The 19,639-nt window shown below is 32.6% G+C and overlaps 1 protein-coding gene across 1 annotated transcript in view; it reads right to left on the bottom strand.

The window, feature by feature from the left end:
• Window positions 1-923: 923 nt before the first annotated feature.
• LOC132727121 (E3 ubiquitin-protein ligase SHPRH-like) overlaps window positions 924-19,639 on the bottom strand; it is a 33,042-nt gene continuing 14,326 nt past the window's right edge. Inside the window, exons 11-31 of the mRNA XM_060712527.1 lie at window positions 19,301-19,379; window positions 18,667-18,830; window positions 16,762-16,869; window positions 16,111-16,176; window positions 15,710-15,792; window positions 15,122-15,248; window positions 14,075-14,251; window positions 13,145-13,252; window positions 12,646-12,782; window positions 12,041-12,214; window positions 11,675-11,743; window positions 11,166-11,290; window positions 10,490-10,560; window positions 9,823-9,966; window positions 9,464-9,565; window positions 8,972-9,043; window positions 7,978-8,163; window positions 7,259-7,351; window positions 6,618-6,704; window positions 4,653-4,831; window positions 924-4,155 (exon numbers count right to left, since the gene is read on the bottom strand). Coding sequence (XP_060568510.1) covers window positions 2,304-4,155; window positions 4,653-4,831; window positions 6,618-6,704; window positions 7,259-7,351; window positions 7,978-8,163; window positions 8,972-9,043; window positions 9,464-9,565; window positions 9,823-9,966; window positions 10,490-10,560; window positions 11,166-11,290; window positions 11,675-11,743; window positions 12,041-12,214; window positions 12,646-12,782; window positions 13,145-13,252; window positions 14,075-14,251; window positions 15,122-15,248; window positions 15,710-15,792; window positions 16,111-16,176; window positions 16,762-16,869; window positions 18,667-18,830; window positions 19,301-19,379 — 4,203 coding nt within the window. The 3' untranslated portion in view covers window positions 924-2,303. The remainder of the gene's footprint in view (window positions 4,156-4,652; window positions 4,832-6,617; window positions 6,705-7,258; window positions 7,352-7,977; window positions 8,164-8,971; window positions 9,044-9,463; window positions 9,566-9,822; window positions 9,967-10,489; window positions 10,561-11,165; window positions 11,291-11,674; window positions 11,744-12,040; window positions 12,215-12,645; window positions 12,783-13,144; window positions 13,253-14,074; window positions 14,252-15,121; window positions 15,249-15,709; window positions 15,793-16,110; window positions 16,177-16,761; window positions 16,870-18,666; window positions 18,831-19,300; window positions 19,380-19,639) is intronic.

Here is a 19,639-nt window from a genome sequence, read left to right as displayed (position 1 = left end):
CTAGTAGATCTTAACTTGTAAAAAAATTGAAGATGTAGATCTATGTGAGAATAGCTTTTTTTATTATTTGATTCAAACAAAACTTACACAAAACCTGTCTGAAAGCAATCTTACACAATGACTGGTCTGAGAAGTAACTCCGACACATAGACAACCCTGACACTTGATAAATATAATTGTTATAACTATGTTTTTCAACAAACAAGCACATGGTCACCTAATAGTATAGGAGCAGGACAGAATGTTACCTTTCGGAGTTCTGTATCTTGAAGGATCAAAATTCATTTGCAACTCTGATAGCAAAATTGATGCCAAAATAGACATATTACCTGTGAAAGCTTTTATTTTGGTATTTGTCATGAAGTTTAATTCAGTGATTGTCAACTCAGTTTGTTGGAATCATGGCCTCAGCGTAAGTATTGGCTAAGGGTCATCAATTCTATATAGTCTTACTCTAAAATAGGGAAAATTAAAGTCTTGTCAGAATCCAAAATGCCTTCAGACTGGTTGCCCTCTGACATGATAATGTAGTGGTTCATTGCTCAGTCTGCATACATGAAATACCCTAGGATAAAAATTGGATATGTTCCAGGAATCTCGATGAGCCGCGTCACGACAAAACCAACGCAATGCGTTTGCGACCAGCATGGATCCAGACCAGCCATGTTGTTCGCTATATATTTCTCTACTTGTTATATGGTTTGTAAGCGAACAGCATGGATCCTGATCAGACTGCGCGGACGCTCATATGTGCTTGTCGAAATCTGTATGCCGAAAACGGATGGTTGATTAAAAGATATTAAAATGATTTAAATTATAGTGAAGGATGTTATATTCATAGTATACATAGTTTTGTGACAAATATGTTTCAGCTTGCAATACTGTAAAATATTAATATAGACAGAAAAAAACAAGTATCTTTTTTACCAAGTTTTATTTTCTACTACATGTATAACAACGACAACAACATCATGAGTTAGAAAAATTTATGTACAATGTAAATGATATAGTTCAATTTTATCACAACTTTTCACAGCACATGTACCAGTATCTCATGATTATCATACAGTTTGCACAACCAGTAAAATGTAAGACTTAATATAATTTGTGAATAGTTAACTCAGAGAAACTGAAACAAAATAACTAACTTTTAACGCTATGAAGTAACAAAACAAAAAAGCAAAGAAAAAAACAACAAAACAAACCAGACACTTACTTTATCATTTCCTTTTCATCTTGTTTCATGATAAGTGTATTAACCCTTTACCTGCCCTCCTTTGAATTTGGCACAGTCTAAATTTCAAGGAATTTGAATGAAATAGTACAAAAATTGAGCTACCAACAGTTTAAGAGTCTGGTCAGAGTACATGGATATAAATGCTAGTCTGTCTCTATATTGGTAGCAAAGGCTTATATAAAATAACTTTAGGTTTCCGCAGGGTAAGGGTTAAATCTAGTCTATATTCATAAGAAATAGTCTTGCCTTTATACAGAGTTGTGCCCCTTTAAGGATCAATATTCATCCGCATGAAATGGAAAAAAATGGCTATATAACAGGCTAATTTAACATAAGTCATCATTGGTCTTTCACTGAAATAAAACAGTAACAAACTGGATAATTCATTACGGTCCACATGAAATTGCGAATCAAAAATTACAATACTGAATGTTAATTTTGATGCACAAGCAATACAACAAAATACTTATCTATCGGTACATTATTTTCATATCAAAATACATACCACGGACATCAAGTCATAAAACACATAGTACCAGCTATGTATAAAGTATATGACATGTCACATATTAGGTCCACAATCATAAATTTATTCTCGTCTGTATATTTAAATCAGCTAAAACAAAGATAATCTGATCTGTTTTCATCATAGACTAGTTAAGCATAATTCCATGTTTGTCTAATTGTTAATTTGTTATTACCAATCCTAGCATATATGAATTAAAATAACACTAAAGTATTGTCACTAAAACCTTTCAACTCTAAAAACAATTTCTTTTCTTCTGTATCATAGTAGGAACAAGTCAAAAAGACTTCTTTTAGTACCACGATATCAATCTAATGTATATTACACAGCTACTTAGTTTTCTTAAGACGGTTGCTAAGAACATTAACAGTTTTACTTCTGACTGACTATTCCAGATTCAACTATTCCATTGACATTTAATATAAGAAAAGAACTGGAACTAGGAGGTTGATCATAAATAGCATTTGCTTGTGGCTCATTCATTAATATCTTTTCTAACTTTTTAGCTTCCATTAAAAAAGGGCCTTTTTTTCTTTTAATTTATGGTTCCTGAATTATCTGTTCTTGCTGAGTATTTGACTCTCCAACATCTTCTTGCCTAATCCCTCGTTGCTCAACTTCATTTTGATTAATCCCTGACTCTACCATTACTTTCGTGATTTCTGACCCTTCTATTTCTTGCCTTATTCCTGAGACTTCAATTTCATGACTGTTTCCTGCCCCTTCCATTTCTTGCCTGCTTCCTGTTCCTTCCATTTCTTGCCTGCTTCCTGACCTTTTAATTTCTTGCCTGCTTCCTTCCATCTCTTCCCTGCTTCCTGACCCTTCCATCTCTTCCCTGCTTACTGGCACTTCCATTTCTTGCCTGCTTCCTGACCTTTCAATTTCTTGCCTACTTCCTTCCATCTCTTCTCTGCTTCCTGACCCTTCCATCTCTTCCCTGCTTCCTGCCCCTTCCATTTCTTGCCTGCTTCCTTCCCCTTCCATTTCTTGTCTGCTTCCTGTCCCTTCCATTTCTTGTCTGCTTCCTGTCCCTTCCATTTCTTGCCTGCTTCCTGTCCCTTCCATTTCTTGCCTGCTTCCTGCCCCTTCCATTTCTTGCCTGCTTCCTGTCCCTTCCATTTCTTGTCTGCTTCCTGCCCCTTCCATTTCTTGCCTGCTTCCTGCCCCTTCCATTTCTTGCCTGCTTCCTGCCCCTTCCATTTCTTGTCTGCTTCCTGTTCCTTCCATTTCTTGCCTGCTTCCTGACCTTTTTATTTCTTGCCTGCTTACTGACCCTGCCATATCTTGCCTGCTTCCTTCAATCTCTATCCTGCTTCCTGACCCTTCCATCTCTTTCCTGCTTCCTGACCCTTCCATCTCTTTCCTGCTTCCTGACCCTTCCATCTCTTTCCTGCTTCCTGACCCTTCCATCTCTTTCCTGCTTCCTGACCCTTCCATCTCTTCCCTGCTTACTGTCACTTCCATCTCTTCCCTGCTTACTGGCACTTCCATCTCTTCCCTGCTTACTGGCACTTTCATTTCTTCCCTGCTTACTGGCACTTCCATTTCTTGCCTGCTTCCTGACCCTTCCATATCTTGCTTGCTTCCTTTAATCTCTTTCCTGCATCCTGACCCTTCCATCTCTTCCCTGTTTCCTGACCCTTCCATATCTTCCCTGCTTACTGGCACTTCCATCTCTTCCCTGCTTACTGACACTTCCATTTCTTCCCTGCTTACTGGCACTTCCATTTCTCGCCTGCTTCCTGACCCTTCTATTTCTTGCCAGCTTCCTAACCCTTTGATTTCCTCTCTGATCACTAGCTCCCCATTTTCCTCTATTTTGGTATCTATGTCAGTATTTTGATCAAAGCCTGCTTGATCATCATCTTTGGTGATCTCTGGTGTTTCACTTATATCCACTTCTATGGATTCTGGAAGAGAATTTACATTCTGACCATTAGAACTACTGATTTCTGTTATACTTCCTACTGGCAAAGGTATCTGATCTCTTTCACTAGACTGTGTGTTAATACTTAAACATATACTGTCATCACCATATGTCAATGCCTGACTACTACCAGGCATTTCTACATCTGTTCCGTTACCTGAATCAACTTGTGAACTAGAACTGGTAGAAGGAACTTGTTCTACAGATGCTTGCTGGGTACCACTTGTACTAGGCACCTCAGTGTCTGACCTTGGGCTTGAACTCTCTTCCTCGTCCAAGCTGTGGACCCCTTCTCTATCTTCCTCCTCTATCTGCTGGCTAAACAAGCTGGACAGGTCACCAATTGTTAAACCACTTTCCTCTGACTTCTCTAAAACACTATGCTTGTCCATAGACTGTAGGAGAACTTTCATTTTCTGCTCTATAGTATGACGGACCAAAAACCTATGAACATGTGTTGGTCTGAAAATTGAAATCAAAATTATGCAATTTAATAACTACTTAATTACATGTACAATAAGATATCATATCCCTTTTGGGAAGAAAAAAGTGTTTAATTTTAATTATTTAATTAATATTGATATTTATTGTCTAAATAATTTTCAAAGTGCAATAAAATCAAAACTAGATGGTAAAAGAGTATTTAATATTTTACAAGAGCAACTTTTGAGAAAATTTAGGGAAACTTTGTAAACAGGTACTCATTTTAGTAGATTTTAAGGATTTTTTTAAAATAAGACTCCCTAAGTAGGAAATTGGTTAATCATGTGTTAAAAATGGGTGGTGTAGGGTAACATTTTTCATCCATCCTAATGCCCACTTTGATGATTGAAGGATTTCACCATTATGACTTACTATTGAGCAATTTGGTAGAAATTGGTCAATAATCATTCATATGACGAAATACTTCAATCATCAAAGAGGACATTAGCAATAATAATATAAATGAACTAGCTTACTTAGTTTGGCCTATACGATGCACCCTGCCTATAGCCTGTAGTTCCTGTGCTGGGTTCAGTATTGGTTCTACAAGTAGCACATTGGTGGCCTCTATGAGATTTAAACCATTAGCTCCTGAGTGGACTGGTAACAGCAATGTAGAAACATCTTCATCCTCTTTAAATGATGTCAAGTTTTCCTGTAAACCAGTCAATAATTATATGCAATCCTCCCCATCGTCATATATGATTTCAAATATTTATTTCCAAAATAATGCTACTTGATTTATATATAAGTAAGATATACCGAGATGATGCTACATTAGATACAGTTTAAAATCCAATGTCTAAAGTCACATCTGTTGAACAATTTACTTTCTGTAGACAATAACTAGTTTTCCATGAATTACAGAAAATCATACCAATATTTAAAAAAAAAAAAATTCTTAATTGATTACATTGGATAAAAGAGTTCTACAGCATATTCTAACACTATCGGATTTTTTTCTATATAGACAAAGAAGGCCGGAAGCGTGCATTATTCTACAACAATGCACTCGCCGTTCTTATTATTTCCCTGTGTATTTTCACATTGAAGGCGCCATTTTGTTTAAAAAATCTGATAAATTAAAACAATTTTTGTCGAATTTTGTTGTGAAAACTATCTAGAATGAAAGAAAATGGTCTAACTAAGAAAATCAATCCGAACACCAATATCTTTAATTCAGTCGTTAACGCTGTACAGACGTTTTAAGTGTTGTTTACGTGACGTCACAATGTAGCGCCAAACAGCACGTGCAAAACAATCAAATCAAGTACGCTATTTTAATGTCGCAAACGAGTTTAGTTTTACATTTATTTCACTTTTAATAATTTGTATTTCGCTTGGAAAATTATAACCTGAAATAAATAAACAAACAAAGTTGTATCAACGTTTTCAAAATTCGTTATTTTCAAAATGTTTCTATACACGGTAGATTTAACGACAGTTTTTTTTCAACCCACTGGAACGGCCTTTAAAGAACGTTTCTATTGGAAACTCTGAGGCGAAAACAAATTCAACCACCAAACATAAAGTCCAACGTTATAATAATAATTATATTTTTTCTTGACGTGTTAGAATGGAAATAGATATCAATTCTTCGTGCAGTATTGTATAATAATGCACGTTTTTCGTTCAAATGCTTTGTAATTAATCACTCAGGCCTATCGGCCTTCGTGATTATATTACTACGCATTTGAACTCAAACCGTGCATTATTCTACAACAATGCACTCAGAATTGATATCTATTTCCTAAACATAACTTTCCAAGAAGATTGGCAATATCAGTGTAATTAAAAAATGTATATTTACTTTATCTCGATGTTATCAACAACAGTGTCTATTCTAGGAGGGGCGATTGGGGGATTCACCCATAATTTTGAAAATTTACCCCTATTTTTTGAGAGGAAGGGGGAAAATTTTACATAGACAAAGAAGGAAAAAGATCAACAAATGTAATAAATTCTCAATTTTTGATAAAACCCCCCCCTGTTTTTCGAATCCTAGAATAAACACTGCAACAAACATGTTAGGATAGATTCATGAAGTACACAATGTGAAATTGTGTAATGGACGGGTCATGCTTTGAATTTTGGAATAGTCTAAAATGTAATGGGCTTGTTCAGCTCCTATTTTGAGATTTGTCAATTATCACTTATAGGGATATCAAGATGACAAGTTAATGCTATTCCACCAGCATAAAAGAGCTTTCTAACCCTACTGTATAATGGAGACAATGGCCAATCACTGAAGGTTCTAGCAGGGTAAGGTTTTAGGAATTTTGATTTTGAAATACTGTCATTAAAGCAGCAAACAGAAAAGCAAAAGGTTACTGCCAGGATAAAATGATAACCTGATTCTTTACTGGTGAAAATTATTTACTATTATTGCTTCTAGTAAGTTTAAGTACAAACAGGCAAACTACTAAGAAAGTTTTTAATACCTGAAATTTTCCACTGGAGTACAGGGCCTTGTATTTGATGTCATTTTCCTCTAGAGCTGTTGCTATAACACTTAGTACATCAATCCACTGAAATATTTACAGAATGATGATATATTAATGTGATTTATATTCATTAACTTAAACAATGTTTTCAAGTGGTATAACATGTTTCACAGAGATAAAATAAGTTTCTGAAAAGTACAATGATTATTTGAAATGCATAGAAATATTTCTAGAAGATATAGAATATTTTTGAAAGGTATAAATTCTATTAAATTGTTTCTGAAATGCATAAAATATTTCTGAGTATAAAGTATAATTTTTTAGGGTATAAAGTATTTCTAAAAGAAATAAAATGTTTCTGTAATGTTTCCGAGAGGTAATAATACTTTGGATAGGTATATATTATTTTGAGAGGTATAGTTTTTGAGAGGTAATAATTATTTTAAATCTATTAATTTTTTTTAGAGGTATTAAACATTCTGAGCTGTATATTTTCTGGGAGGTATATGGTTGTTCTGGGAAGAATAAACTGTTTCTGAAAGGTATAAATTCTAATGTTCTTGGGGGTTTGAAATATTTCTGAGCTTGTTAATATTTCTGAGGGATAAGAAGTATTTCAATATGTATCATAATCTTACTGTAGAGAAGACCAGTGACTTGGACTTGGGATCTTCTCTCTGAATATTCAACAAGCACCTGACAACAGCCTCCACCTTTGTAGAATGACTTCCCTGGAAAAATCACATATTCATTACTCTGATTATTTGTAAAAGGAAAAATCTGTAAATATTTGTAGAATTAGAAGAACTTGAGCTGTCAGAAAGACAGCATGCCACACTATTGTCCGTGCTTGAGAGTGAAACAAGAGCCCAGATAATGCAGAATTTCCTAAGTTTAAAAAGGGCCATAAATCTGTCAAAATCCATTTTAGTTATGGGCCTTACACAATGACTTCCTTTGATGCTCTCAATTTAGTGTACAAAATTTCAATCCATTCCCTTCAGTACATTTGGAGATACCAACTTGAACACAAAAACTTAACCAACATGTAATATTGATGACGACAATACGACACTAATGCCAATGCCAGGGTACGTACTATAGCTCTTCCTATTCTTCAAATAGTTAAGCTAAAGAATAGTTTTGTCTGTGTGAAACCTATAAAAAAATCTCAAGTCCTGCCAGGTAAACCCACAGCATGTGTTACCAGTCACAAAACAAAAAGCAGAAAAAAAAATATTTTTTTTTTCATAACTTTGATGAACAATGAAGAAAGAAATTGCCTATTATCTAATAATAGAAATCATGGTGTTCCTTCGTCCTATCTATTTCATAAAGTTATATATAACAGAAATACCTTAACTCCAACATCGTCTGGCTGAAGTTCCCTACTAGTCATCACATAAGATATTTCACCTTGATGTGTAGCTTGTCTACATATTGCACATTTCACAGAGAAATTTCTACGACCAAAGCTAGCTCTCTCTACTAGTATACGTATACATTCTATACAGTAACAATGTCCGCACTGCATGACACTCCACTACAAGTAAAATATATGTCAGTTAATAAAAATATTATGAACAAACCACATACAAGAATGTTTTCCTATACTGAAATATCTAAATTTTATCATATAAACTTATAAAGCGCGCTTAAAAACATAGAAATGACCATAGGAGCATCAGTATGCTTTATGTTGATGGAAACATAAACTGAACTGTCAACTGGTACTTTTTAATGTTTATATTATTTGAACCATTAAAAGGGAACAGCAAATAGTTCAAGATCAGTAGCCTTAATCAATAGACAATGTTTTAGATTTTGTGCTGCTACTTGTAATGCGCTTTTGCGTGTAATATTTGTTTATGTAATTAACGTTATGTCACTTCCTGTGTATGTAAATATTCAAAGTTAATAAAGGAAACAAACTGAACACAACACATTGTTCACTCACAATCACAGTCCTCACAGACTGCTAAGTCATTTCTTTAGCTGCTAGTCATTTATTAATTACTAGTATTTGTTAGAGTTAAGGTAGCACACCCCTAATGGCCACTATAAGGAACTACAAAATCAACAACATAGTTGAGTCGTATTCCTTTAAGGACATCTGTATGCAAAATTTAAACAAAATTTACTGTGCAGTTTTGAAATGATAGACATTTTCTGGGGTTTTTTTTCTGGCACAATAAAGATACTATCTCTTACATGTACTTTAAAAGGTCAGGGCTTGGACATTTTTTTGCTAGAGAGAATCAACACGCACAAAATCAAAGAAAGAAGTAGATGACTGCTTGAATTGTATATCATATAGAAGAGAGAATCACATGTGAATAGTGACTGAATACCTCTTTTCCTAATTCTTGCTGGCAGATAGGACAAGGCTCAGGATTTTTTCCATCTTTATTATTAGTCTGGTTCTGAAAAATAGGTTATAAAAATGTATCTTATTATTTAGGCAGCCTTCACTGAGTGACAATAACCAATTATAGCTAAGTAACAACAAACTGATTTTTATCTAAAAGCAATGAATATTGAAATGCATTAATCTATAAATATAACCTGACAATATGGATATACTTTAGAAAATTTTAAATCATACATAAACTAACAAAATACAATATGATTGAAACTTGTTTAACTTAGATATGGTGACAAAATTATCATTGATGCCACTAGTCCATACTTTTAGGAACTGAATAAAGTAGAACAAAACAAATCGAAAATTTGTTGTTGGAAACGGTATAAGCAAAACATAATTGAGCACAATGAAAGCACTCTTACACTAAATAATTTGAGATATGTCATGGAAAATATGGCAATAAAGTATTTACACTTACTTTAGCTAGATTTGTTAGGTAGAGTAATTGCCCTTGTTTTTTCTTTAATTCTCCCTGAGCAATAATTCTGTCAGATGCTAACTTCAATTTATGTTGTGATAACTGAAATATTATAAAAATAACATTATCAATTCAAGAACCTTTATGCATTATAAAAATTATAAAACATCATAAAATGATGAAATTATATATTTGTTGAAATTGCATGCATGCATCTTCACCAGAACTGCTCTAATTTCATAAATAACAAAATTTCTGCTATGAACATAGTTTCAGTCCACATGCATTCAAAGATCAATTTTTTTTACATTGTATTGGACTATGCTGAACATTTTTTACTAAATAACATCTCAACTGACCTCAGATTTTTCCAATATATTCAGTTGAGGTGTTTCTGGGATGGGCTCCTCCGGGAGGCGGAGTCGAAGTCTTGTAGTAGACATGTCTAACTCATCAAAATTTGCCACATACTCCTTAATACCTGCCCAGTGAGCTCTCAGTTTCTGTAAATATTCATAACATATATCATAGACCAGACCATGGGACACTTTTAGATATAAATAAAATATCTCAGCATATGAAAACAAATTGTGTTTGACTCTCTAGCACTAGCAGTCTCCATATCTTTACATTACTTGTGATTTTTGTGTTTAATGTTGCATTCTTTTTTTTCTGTTCTGTATAAAATAATTAACATAAAGCATATATTTATGATAGCTGTACATTTTAGTTTTAAATGATAACACTCTAAGAGGTTTGTATAAATTCATTATCTTTACTGAACAGACCAAGTCAAACAAAGTGCACAATTATATTTATTGTTTTTTGTTATCATTGTACTTAAGGCATTCCCATTTCTTTTTTTTTAATTTTAAAGTACTTCTTTAAAATAGAAATACTAAGGATTTTGCATAAATCAGTAGTCAACCTGTTGCATTCAAAATTAATAAATGCATGCTTACTAAGCCGTTTAATGGTACAGTATAGACTGTCGAAATTTTGTCAGTTTGTATTTCCCACTATTACCTTAAATTCTTTCTTCATAGCTTCTATAAGTTTGATATGAGTTGTCCCATTTTCTATCAATTCTTCTGATACTGAAATATGGAAAATCATAATCATCTCAATAATCTATGACATACATACAATACAAGTATAATAAACTTATGGGAATATGAGTATAACAAAGCTATGAAAAAAGGAACTTGTATCATAAAATTATGGAAATATCAGTAAGAAAAACCTAATGGAAAAAATGCATCTGAATAAAATCAGCTTCAAAATAACACTATGCATTAGGATCTGACGACCACCAATAGATTGACACATTCTCTTTCAAACAGCCAATCATCAGCAAGATTTCACAATTTTGAAAGCAATGCAGTTTCTAATTTTAACCGCTGGAAAGCAATTACTGAGTAGGTAATTTTCAAGATTTCGAGAACAAACATGGCATTGTCTGTATAACCGGCAGGTGAACTGGCAAAACAATCTTGCCCATTAAAATTGAGTCTATAATTTCCAATTTATTTGTTTCAAATTACTTCAAACAATTTTGTATATGTATATAAATGAAATAATCATATGGAAATACGAGTAAAATAAACCTATGAAACAGGAGTAAAAAAAGAAGAAGATATATTGTACTTAAGCAGAAAGTGATAATTGCAATGATTCTTTACATATAATGTGAAATGCTAACCTCTGTAATGTTTGGCAAAGGTAAGAATGCTCCTTAAAGCTTTGACAGCCTCACTATCAGCCCAAGTACCCTGTCTCTTTGTGTTAACCTGGTAACCAAGGTGATCCATATGACCTTCAATACCTCTGTAATTAACACAAGATACCAGTAAAATATGTAAACTCATCAAATATTTCATATACATACTCATCTACAGATAAATGAAAAAGGAAATAATTTGCACCCAAGAAACTTGACAAGTTTTTTTTTTTTCTAAAACAAAAATTTTATTTCTTAAATTACTAAAGTTCCTAAACTGTCTGTGTTCTGTGTATAGCGTTTTGTCTCAATGACATTTGTTCTAACATAAGGTCTTCCATTTTCAAACTAAAGGGAAAACATAGAAACAACAAGAGCTGCCTATAAGACAGTGCACATAACTATTTCTCAGAACTCTGTAAAAAGGTAACTTAGAGTTATGGGACCTGTGTAACCATAAAAAAATACTCTAACTTGTTATACATACTTACTTTTCAACAAAAGAAAACAATTTTGCTTCATATGTCTCAAACAATTCTTCTGACTGACAGAAAGGACAGCTGAAACAAATGAAACATATACTTAAGTTATGTACATTTCCAACACCAGTTAATGCTGATTAGATAAAATCTTATATGCTCCCTTTTAAAATCAAGCCTATAGCTCAGCAGGTTGTTGTTTGTATTTTTATATGTTATTCTCAATCAACAAAAGATTAACATCTATATCTTATGTATTTTAAAAGTCATTCTATAAACAAAACATTTATGAAATTAAAGTAACATTCCTTTATTCTGTCTAATTAAAACTTTTCAAAATAAATTGAAAATGTTGATATTTACAAGATAACATATTACTTTTTCAAGATGTTATCCACAGGTCTAAGACAACATTCTACAGTTTTGTTTATAAGATCTTGTGAAGGTATGCCCTCTAAACCTTTCATAGCCTTCTTCACTGCCGTGTATGCAGCCTCCATACTTGTTAACTGACTGTTAACAGCATACTCTAGTCCAGAAGCAGATCTACAGCTGTTAAATTTGTAAAAAAATAGAATTTAAACAAAAAATTGGATTTCAGAGGTCTTTACAAAAGTAATGAAAATTGTCTCTAAAATTGAAATTTATCAGAGGGTTTACTTACTATTGATTAAATTGATTAAATATGGAATTTGTTGACTTATTTAATTGTAAACACAAAACATGTATAAAATGAAGTCATAAAATTATGTTTATGAAAAGCAATGATATACAGAAACATCTTAAACATTTCAAACATACACTACAAGAAACAACAAACAACCAAAATATTAGGTCAAAATTTTTCAGAAGAATGATAAACACTTTGATAAACACTTCATTTAGTCAAAATAATTTGTCTTCTGTTTCAAAGCATGCTGAAATTTCAGAACTTTAGAAGTTGATATCAGTATTACAATAAAATCTCATTGGCTTTTCTTTACCTTCTGACAAGTGTATCAACTTGAGGGTTTCTGTTGTCAAGGAGATCATCTCTGACCTTGAGGACAAGATTATCATCCAAGTCTCTGTCTATAGCCCATTGTACCACTTCTAACCACCACTCACTGTAGTCCTGGAACTGGGATATAATATAAACTTGACAGTATGGCCTAATGTAGTAAATAAATTTTATTGGGATTACCTTTTAAATTTCAATTTGAACAGAATTTTCTCCACATACAAACGGCAACAAAAACAACATGTGATAGTTAGGAAACTCTTTTTCTTAGTTACTAAAGGGTTGAATTGAAAAACTTACAACATAGTATTCACCTATAAGTTTGTTAAATGGAAAAACTGAAGATTTAAGGAATTTGCTCTGGTCATGCAGTGTGACAAAATAACTGAAGAAGAACTTTATCTTACTTGATTTAAAAGCTCACTTATTTTAAAGAAAGCTAATTTTTATTACATTTTTACATTGTTACATATTTTACAGACCTCTCTTTCAAGTTGTTTTACATCAAGCTGCAAAGGTACCAGGGCCTCCTCTGTACTTTTTGCATATGCTACTGCCTTGGCCATATACCTGTCACGTAACTCATCAATCTGTGGTGAAAAAAAACAACAACAATTATTCTTTCAATTTAATATAAATATAGAGCTAAAGAATAACTTGAATCAATTTTTAATGGAAAGCTTAATTTCAAATACAAATTGAGGTCTTGTTTTACATACTAAGGTTTTTCTGTAAATATCAAAATCTTTCTTATAATCATTATGAATGTTTGAATATAGGGAAACATTGTGGAAGTATTTTAGAGCTGTCATTGATATCGACAATATCGATGTATCGTTGATATTTTTTGCCGATCAATAATCGATACACATTTTAAAAAATCGATTCTTTTGACTAATAAATTAAATGTCTATAAATTATAAAATTCACCCAATACAGAAGCAGTTATTTATATCTAATGTTATGCCTTTGTTATATAATGGAATTATTTCATAGCAATGGTGACAAAAAATATTGTCTGGAAAAAATCATGCAGTGGACAAGACACTGTACAGAACATGTTTTTGACTGAAATCATTGAAACAGGTATGAAAGTGAATGACAGACAAGTGAGTATAGTATATTATCGATATATCGGTGTATCGTTGATTTTAGTCACTTGATATCAATATATCGTTGATATGCTTTGCACTGAATCAATGACAGCTCTAAAGTATTTCAATTATTTACATTCTACCAATTACTTAATTCATTTTCCTGAACACTGCACCAATACATACTTTATTTCTTGCATGTACCATATTACTTCTTGACATGATTTTAACGTTCAACACTTGCGGAGTATCCACTGAATATTCTTTAGTTTAACCTTCTTAAAAATCAAATTACTATAAATAAAAGCCATTCTCTACCTGTTTAGGTAATTGGTCATCTCTAAGTGTAGGAGCAACTCCGTCTGGTTTAGAGACAAGAATTTCACGCAGGTTATACATGGCATGTAACTGTTGTAAACTGTCTGTCTTCAAGGTATCTTTATGTTCTTCTACAGATCGTAAAACATCCCTGTATTTCTCAACTGCTTCAACAAACTGAAAAATTATAATTGCTACATTGAATCTGTGTCATTGGTTGGGTATCATGCCTTCGTGAGGTTGGGATATGTTGGTTGATTTGCCTCTATACTGGCATAAAAGGTTTAACTGTTTCAGCACCAGCATTCTGAATTTTAATACACACTTATTATGATTGTTACAAAACCATTAAAACTTCTCAACTTTACTGGTAGACCTCAGCTGCCTAGTTTGTTTTTTGTTTGTTTTGATTGGGTTTTACTTCACACCAACACAGAATAGGTCATTTGGCGACATTCCAGCGTTACTGGTGGAGGAAGACCTCAGGTGCCCTTCCGTGCATTATTTCAGGCACGAACGGCACCTGAGTAGAACCACCGACGTTCCGTAAGCTAGCTGGATAGCTTCCTCACATGAAAGAATCCAAAGTCCCTGTCGGATTCAAACCCACAGCTGTGAGGGGCAAATGGTTTGAAGTCAACGACCTTAACCACTCGGCAACGGACGCCCCATCAGACATGAGAGAGTACCTAAGCAGAATTATTGACTTTCTTAAGCCAAATTGATAGTGTCCTCACATAAATGAATAAAATCACTGGAGTGATTCAAATGAACAACAAAGAGGAGCAAGTAATTGGGAAGTTGCAAAGTATATCTGGAAGCTCTAAATATTTCATAGTTCTGTGAATCATTTTTATTTAAAAGCTATGACATTTTAAGCATGAGGCAAATTATTTCTAACGATTGGTATTGTCTATACATATGTATGATTGATAAAAGTGTATGAAGAATATGAAATAATTTATTTGCTTATGAGGATTAACAATATTGTAATAGCATTTAAAACAAAGCCTAAATCTAAAATACTCATTCAATAATTTACATTACCTCCTCTTTGATGATAAGTAGTCCGGCCTCACCATTGATAGCAGCAACGAGGGCCCTGTGAGATTCCTCCGCCTCAAGTTTGGCTTTCTTTGTCAGGGATTCTAACAACTCTTCCATTGTCATTGTACTAAAACAAAACACGCTCTTTCAAAATCCTAATTAAAGGGGGTTACTGAAAAAAATTTTCTTTAAAAAAATTTTTCCCCTTGCAACCTTTTCATGATAGCAAGTATTTAAATTTTTTGTTATAACTTTTTAATTTGTTTGAATACCTAAAGGTACATAAAAATTTTTCAAGACCCAAAACAACAATGGCAGCGATATAAACCGACTTTTTCTTCGAAAAAAGATGAGTAAATGAGCTATGATTCAATTTCCCCAAAATTTTATTTTTTGTTTTGAGGTTAAAAAACACCATTTTGAGTTTAGAGAAAAAAGGCTTACTGATCCCAAATACATGTAGTAAGTTATAATTGAAAAACTTAAAACAATTATCACAAGCCCCCGTACAGAAACCCCCCCATAGGTTGGTTTTTTACTGGTGGGAAAAAGAAGAGATGTTTTTTTAAAAAAAGAAAAAAATTATACCTTTTATGAAGTGGTAGAAATTCCCCTCTCACTGCCTGAGGATGACAACATGCCTGTCGAAGTCTTATAAGTGGATACAGTAACTGAAATAATCACACTATATATGTTACATAATTATGTAGAGCATAACAACAATATATTCAACCGGAAGTGGAAAGAACTCATTTGAAAATCAGTGTAAGTGCTATTCTATATTTGTCGTTTTATTGTCTAAGACTTTTGTGATGATTTCCCAGATATTAAAACTCCAAAGTGGTGTTTGATAGTCAATGACAATGGCTAAAACCAACATTATTTCTAAGCTGATTACTAATTGTGAAAATATGTTCAAATTTTAAACCCAACACCTTTATATTGTAATAAGTATATTTTTGTCAAAGAAGATAACATAATATAGTTACCTGGCTCACCGTCCGTCTGTCCAGACTGCTCAACCTAATGTTACTATCAGTCCACTTACTTAACCTCTATAAATATAAATACAACATTCTTCTTTATAAACAATGAAAATCATGTTAGAAAAGGACTAACATTTTAAAAAATATCTTTACCCCTGCTGAACACAAATAAGGACTAAAACCTGCAGCCAAGAAGCCAGCAGCTAAGAAGTAATTCAACATTCAAATGATGGCCATTTTTTTTTATATAAATCAACAGCATATATTTCATTTTGATGAGAAACACAATCCTTGATCAGCTATTGTTTAGGATATTTATGTGTATTATAATATTCTAATTTACAGACAATTTAAAAGTTTTATACATTTACTAGACTTTGTATATATTGATCAGGGCTATAAAAATTCTAGAAAATGTCATGAAAAAAACCTTTATTGCAAGTTACAGGCCTTGGAAAAAATAAACAAATGTAGGAAATGTAAGACAAACAACATATTTGCAAAATAAGACAACATATTTGCAAATTAAGACAAACATGTTTGCAATATAAAACTAACAACGCATTTGCTATATAAGACTAACAATGTAGTACAACAAATTTCACATTCATACTGTAAAACATCATCTGGTGATTTAAAGTTTCTGTTATATACCTCCATTGAGAGTCTGACACAGTCTCTGTATTGTCGTCTATAGAAATGTTCCTCAACAGGTGAAAATGTCAACCAATGAACTTCATCCGTCTGCTGGGGAATGTTTATCTGAAATAAACATTTCAAAAAACTTGCATTTTCTTTCACACCAATTATCCTAAATATATTATATATATAACAAGAGCTGTCGGTAGGACAGCACGCTCGACTATTCTAAGTGCTTGATAGTAAAAGAGACTTGATAATGTTAAATTTTTTTTTATAAATTCATGTTATTGGCCTTAGAGAGATTCTAATTATACAGTATTGGCTTGACTATGCGGAAGGTAATGTCACAAGGGTGTTTTATTGAGTATAATAATACTAATTACCTATGAATACATAAATTTGACAGAAAAGGTACAAAGGCTAAATGTTATTGAGATGTTTTATCAAGTAAATCACTGCTTTATTAATATGAATGCATAAAATTGTCCCAAAAAAGGCACAAACCCTTCAGTAGTTATTGAGATATCAGCTTACAAGCAAAACTTTACCATGAATTTCTAAGTTGAAAAAGGGGAGAAAAATCAGCCTTAATGCAAGATAGAATTATGGATCTTTGTCAGTGACCTACAATTATGACCCTAAATGCATATGTGAAGTTTTAAATAAATATCTTTAATAGTTATTGAGATATGTAAAACTTGCATGTAAACATTAACCAAGAGACTAAGTAGAAAAGGGGATATGAATCAGCCTTAATGCAAGATAGAGTTATGGAACTTGGTCAGTGACATACAATTATGACCCTCCAATTATGACCCTAAGTGCATGTGTAAAGTTTTAAGTAAATATCTTTGAAGACCTTTAACCTTTAACCAAAATTTCTAAGTTTCAAAGGGGCAAATAATTCTGCAAATATTGCAGGCAGAGTTATGCAATTTTGCAAACTGATGTACATTGCTACTATAAAAAAAGAATTTTAAATTTCAATTGAATATCTCAAGCAATAATTGAGATATTTGACTTTACAAAAAAAACTTTAACCAAAATTTCTAAGTTCCAAAGTGGCATAATTCTGTCAATATTGTAGGCAGAGTTATGTAACTTGTCAATCTGATGTACCTTGTTACTATAAATAAGTATTGTAAGTTTCAATTGAATATCTCCTGAAATAATTGAGATATTTGACTTTACAAAAAACTTTAACCCAAATTTCTAAGTTAAAAAGGGGCATAATTCTGTCAATATTGTAGGCATAGTTATCCAACTTGTCAATCTGATGTACCTTGTTACTATAAATAAGTATTGTAAGTTTCAATTGAATATCTCAAGTAATAATTGAGATATTTGACTTTACAAAAAACTGAACTAAAATTTCTAAGTTAAAAAGGGGCTTTATTCTGTCAATATTGTAGGCAGAGTTATCCAACTTGTCAATCTGATGAACCTTGTTACTAAAAATAAGTATTGTAAGTTTCAATTGAATATCCCAAGAAATAATTGAGATATTTGACTTTACAAAAAACTTTAACCAAAATTTCTAAGTTAAAAAGGGGCATAATTCTGTCAATATTGTAGGCAGAGTTATCCAACTTGTCAATCTGATGTACCTTGTTACTATAAATAAGTATTGTAAGTTTCAATTGAATATCTCAAGTAATAATTGAGATATTTGACTTTACAAAAAACTTTAACCAAAGCAGACGCTGACGCCGACGCCGGGGCGACTACAATAGCTCTCATATTCTTCGAATAGTCGAGCTAAAAATAATTAATTTTGATAAGAAAAGATAATTTAAACTAAAAGATGTCTATTCCATATTCAAAGAATGATAATATCAAAATTTTGCATATAAGTGGTTAAAAGAATACAAATTCAATAAAGTTTACACATCTAATACAAATACCAGGACCACTTACCTGATCAAGGACATCGGTCTTAACAGTTCTCCACAGAACTGAGGTTAAAAGGTCATGCATGGCATCAGGTACACCATGACAGTACGGTTTAAAGACCAGCTTTGTCCACCACATATAAACCCAGTATGGATCAACTCCAAGAAATAGTAACAATCCATACAGATCTGAAGCATGTGAAATGTGTTTACTTCATTACAGACATATTAAATTTATGTGAATCATTTAATATACATATACGTGGCGATCGAAAATTTAATTTGGAATCCAAAATGCAAATATGACAAGTTAAAGGCAAAACAATTTTAGTTGGGATAACATAAAGGTTTAATGACTAAAGGAGATTTTTGTATATCAAATGATTCATCAAAAAATGATTTCAATAGGTACTACTCTGGACTAAGAAACTTCTGGTTGTTCAGTATTTACCAAAGAGAAGACGAGTGTGACAAACTGATAATTGATAATCATACAGTCCTCTTCCACAATTCCAAATATGATTTGTGGAAAAAATAGTATTGGTAGTTTTTTTAGCAGAAACAAGCTGTGGGAAAATCCAAAAGGAAACCATACACCAGCATATACATGTACCTAAAAATATTCTTGAATCTGACATCAAAACTGACACAGTACTCACCATCAATACTCCTCTGTATTGGAGTACCAGTTACACACCAGCGATTTATTGCCTTCAGTCGTAATGCCATTTCAGATGTCTGATAAATATATTAACTGTTTAATGTCTGTATATACAGTGTAACTTCCGAATTCCGGAACTTCTGAAATCCGGAAACTTCTAAAAACCGAACAATTTTTTCGGTCCCGATTTTTTCCCTTCTATTTTCTATTAATATAATACTTCTGAATTCCGGAACTTCTAAATTCTGAATTCCGGACGATAAATTAGAGTCAAATCAATGCAATTTTACCTCCTAAAACCGGAAATATCCAAAGGTGTGAAATACATTGTAAACCC

The sequence above is a fragment of the Ruditapes philippinarum genome, unplaced genomic scaffold, assembly GCF_026571515.1.
Source record: "Ruditapes philippinarum isolate M1 unplaced genomic scaffold, ASM2657151v2 ctg1111_1_1_1_1, whole genome shotgun sequence".
Taxonomy (NCBI): Eukaryota; Metazoa; Mollusca; class Bivalvia; order Venerida; family Veneridae; genus Ruditapes; species Ruditapes philippinarum.
The sequence above is the reverse complement of the archived record's forward strand: the minus strand, read 5'-3'. Positions and strand labels throughout refer to the sequence as shown.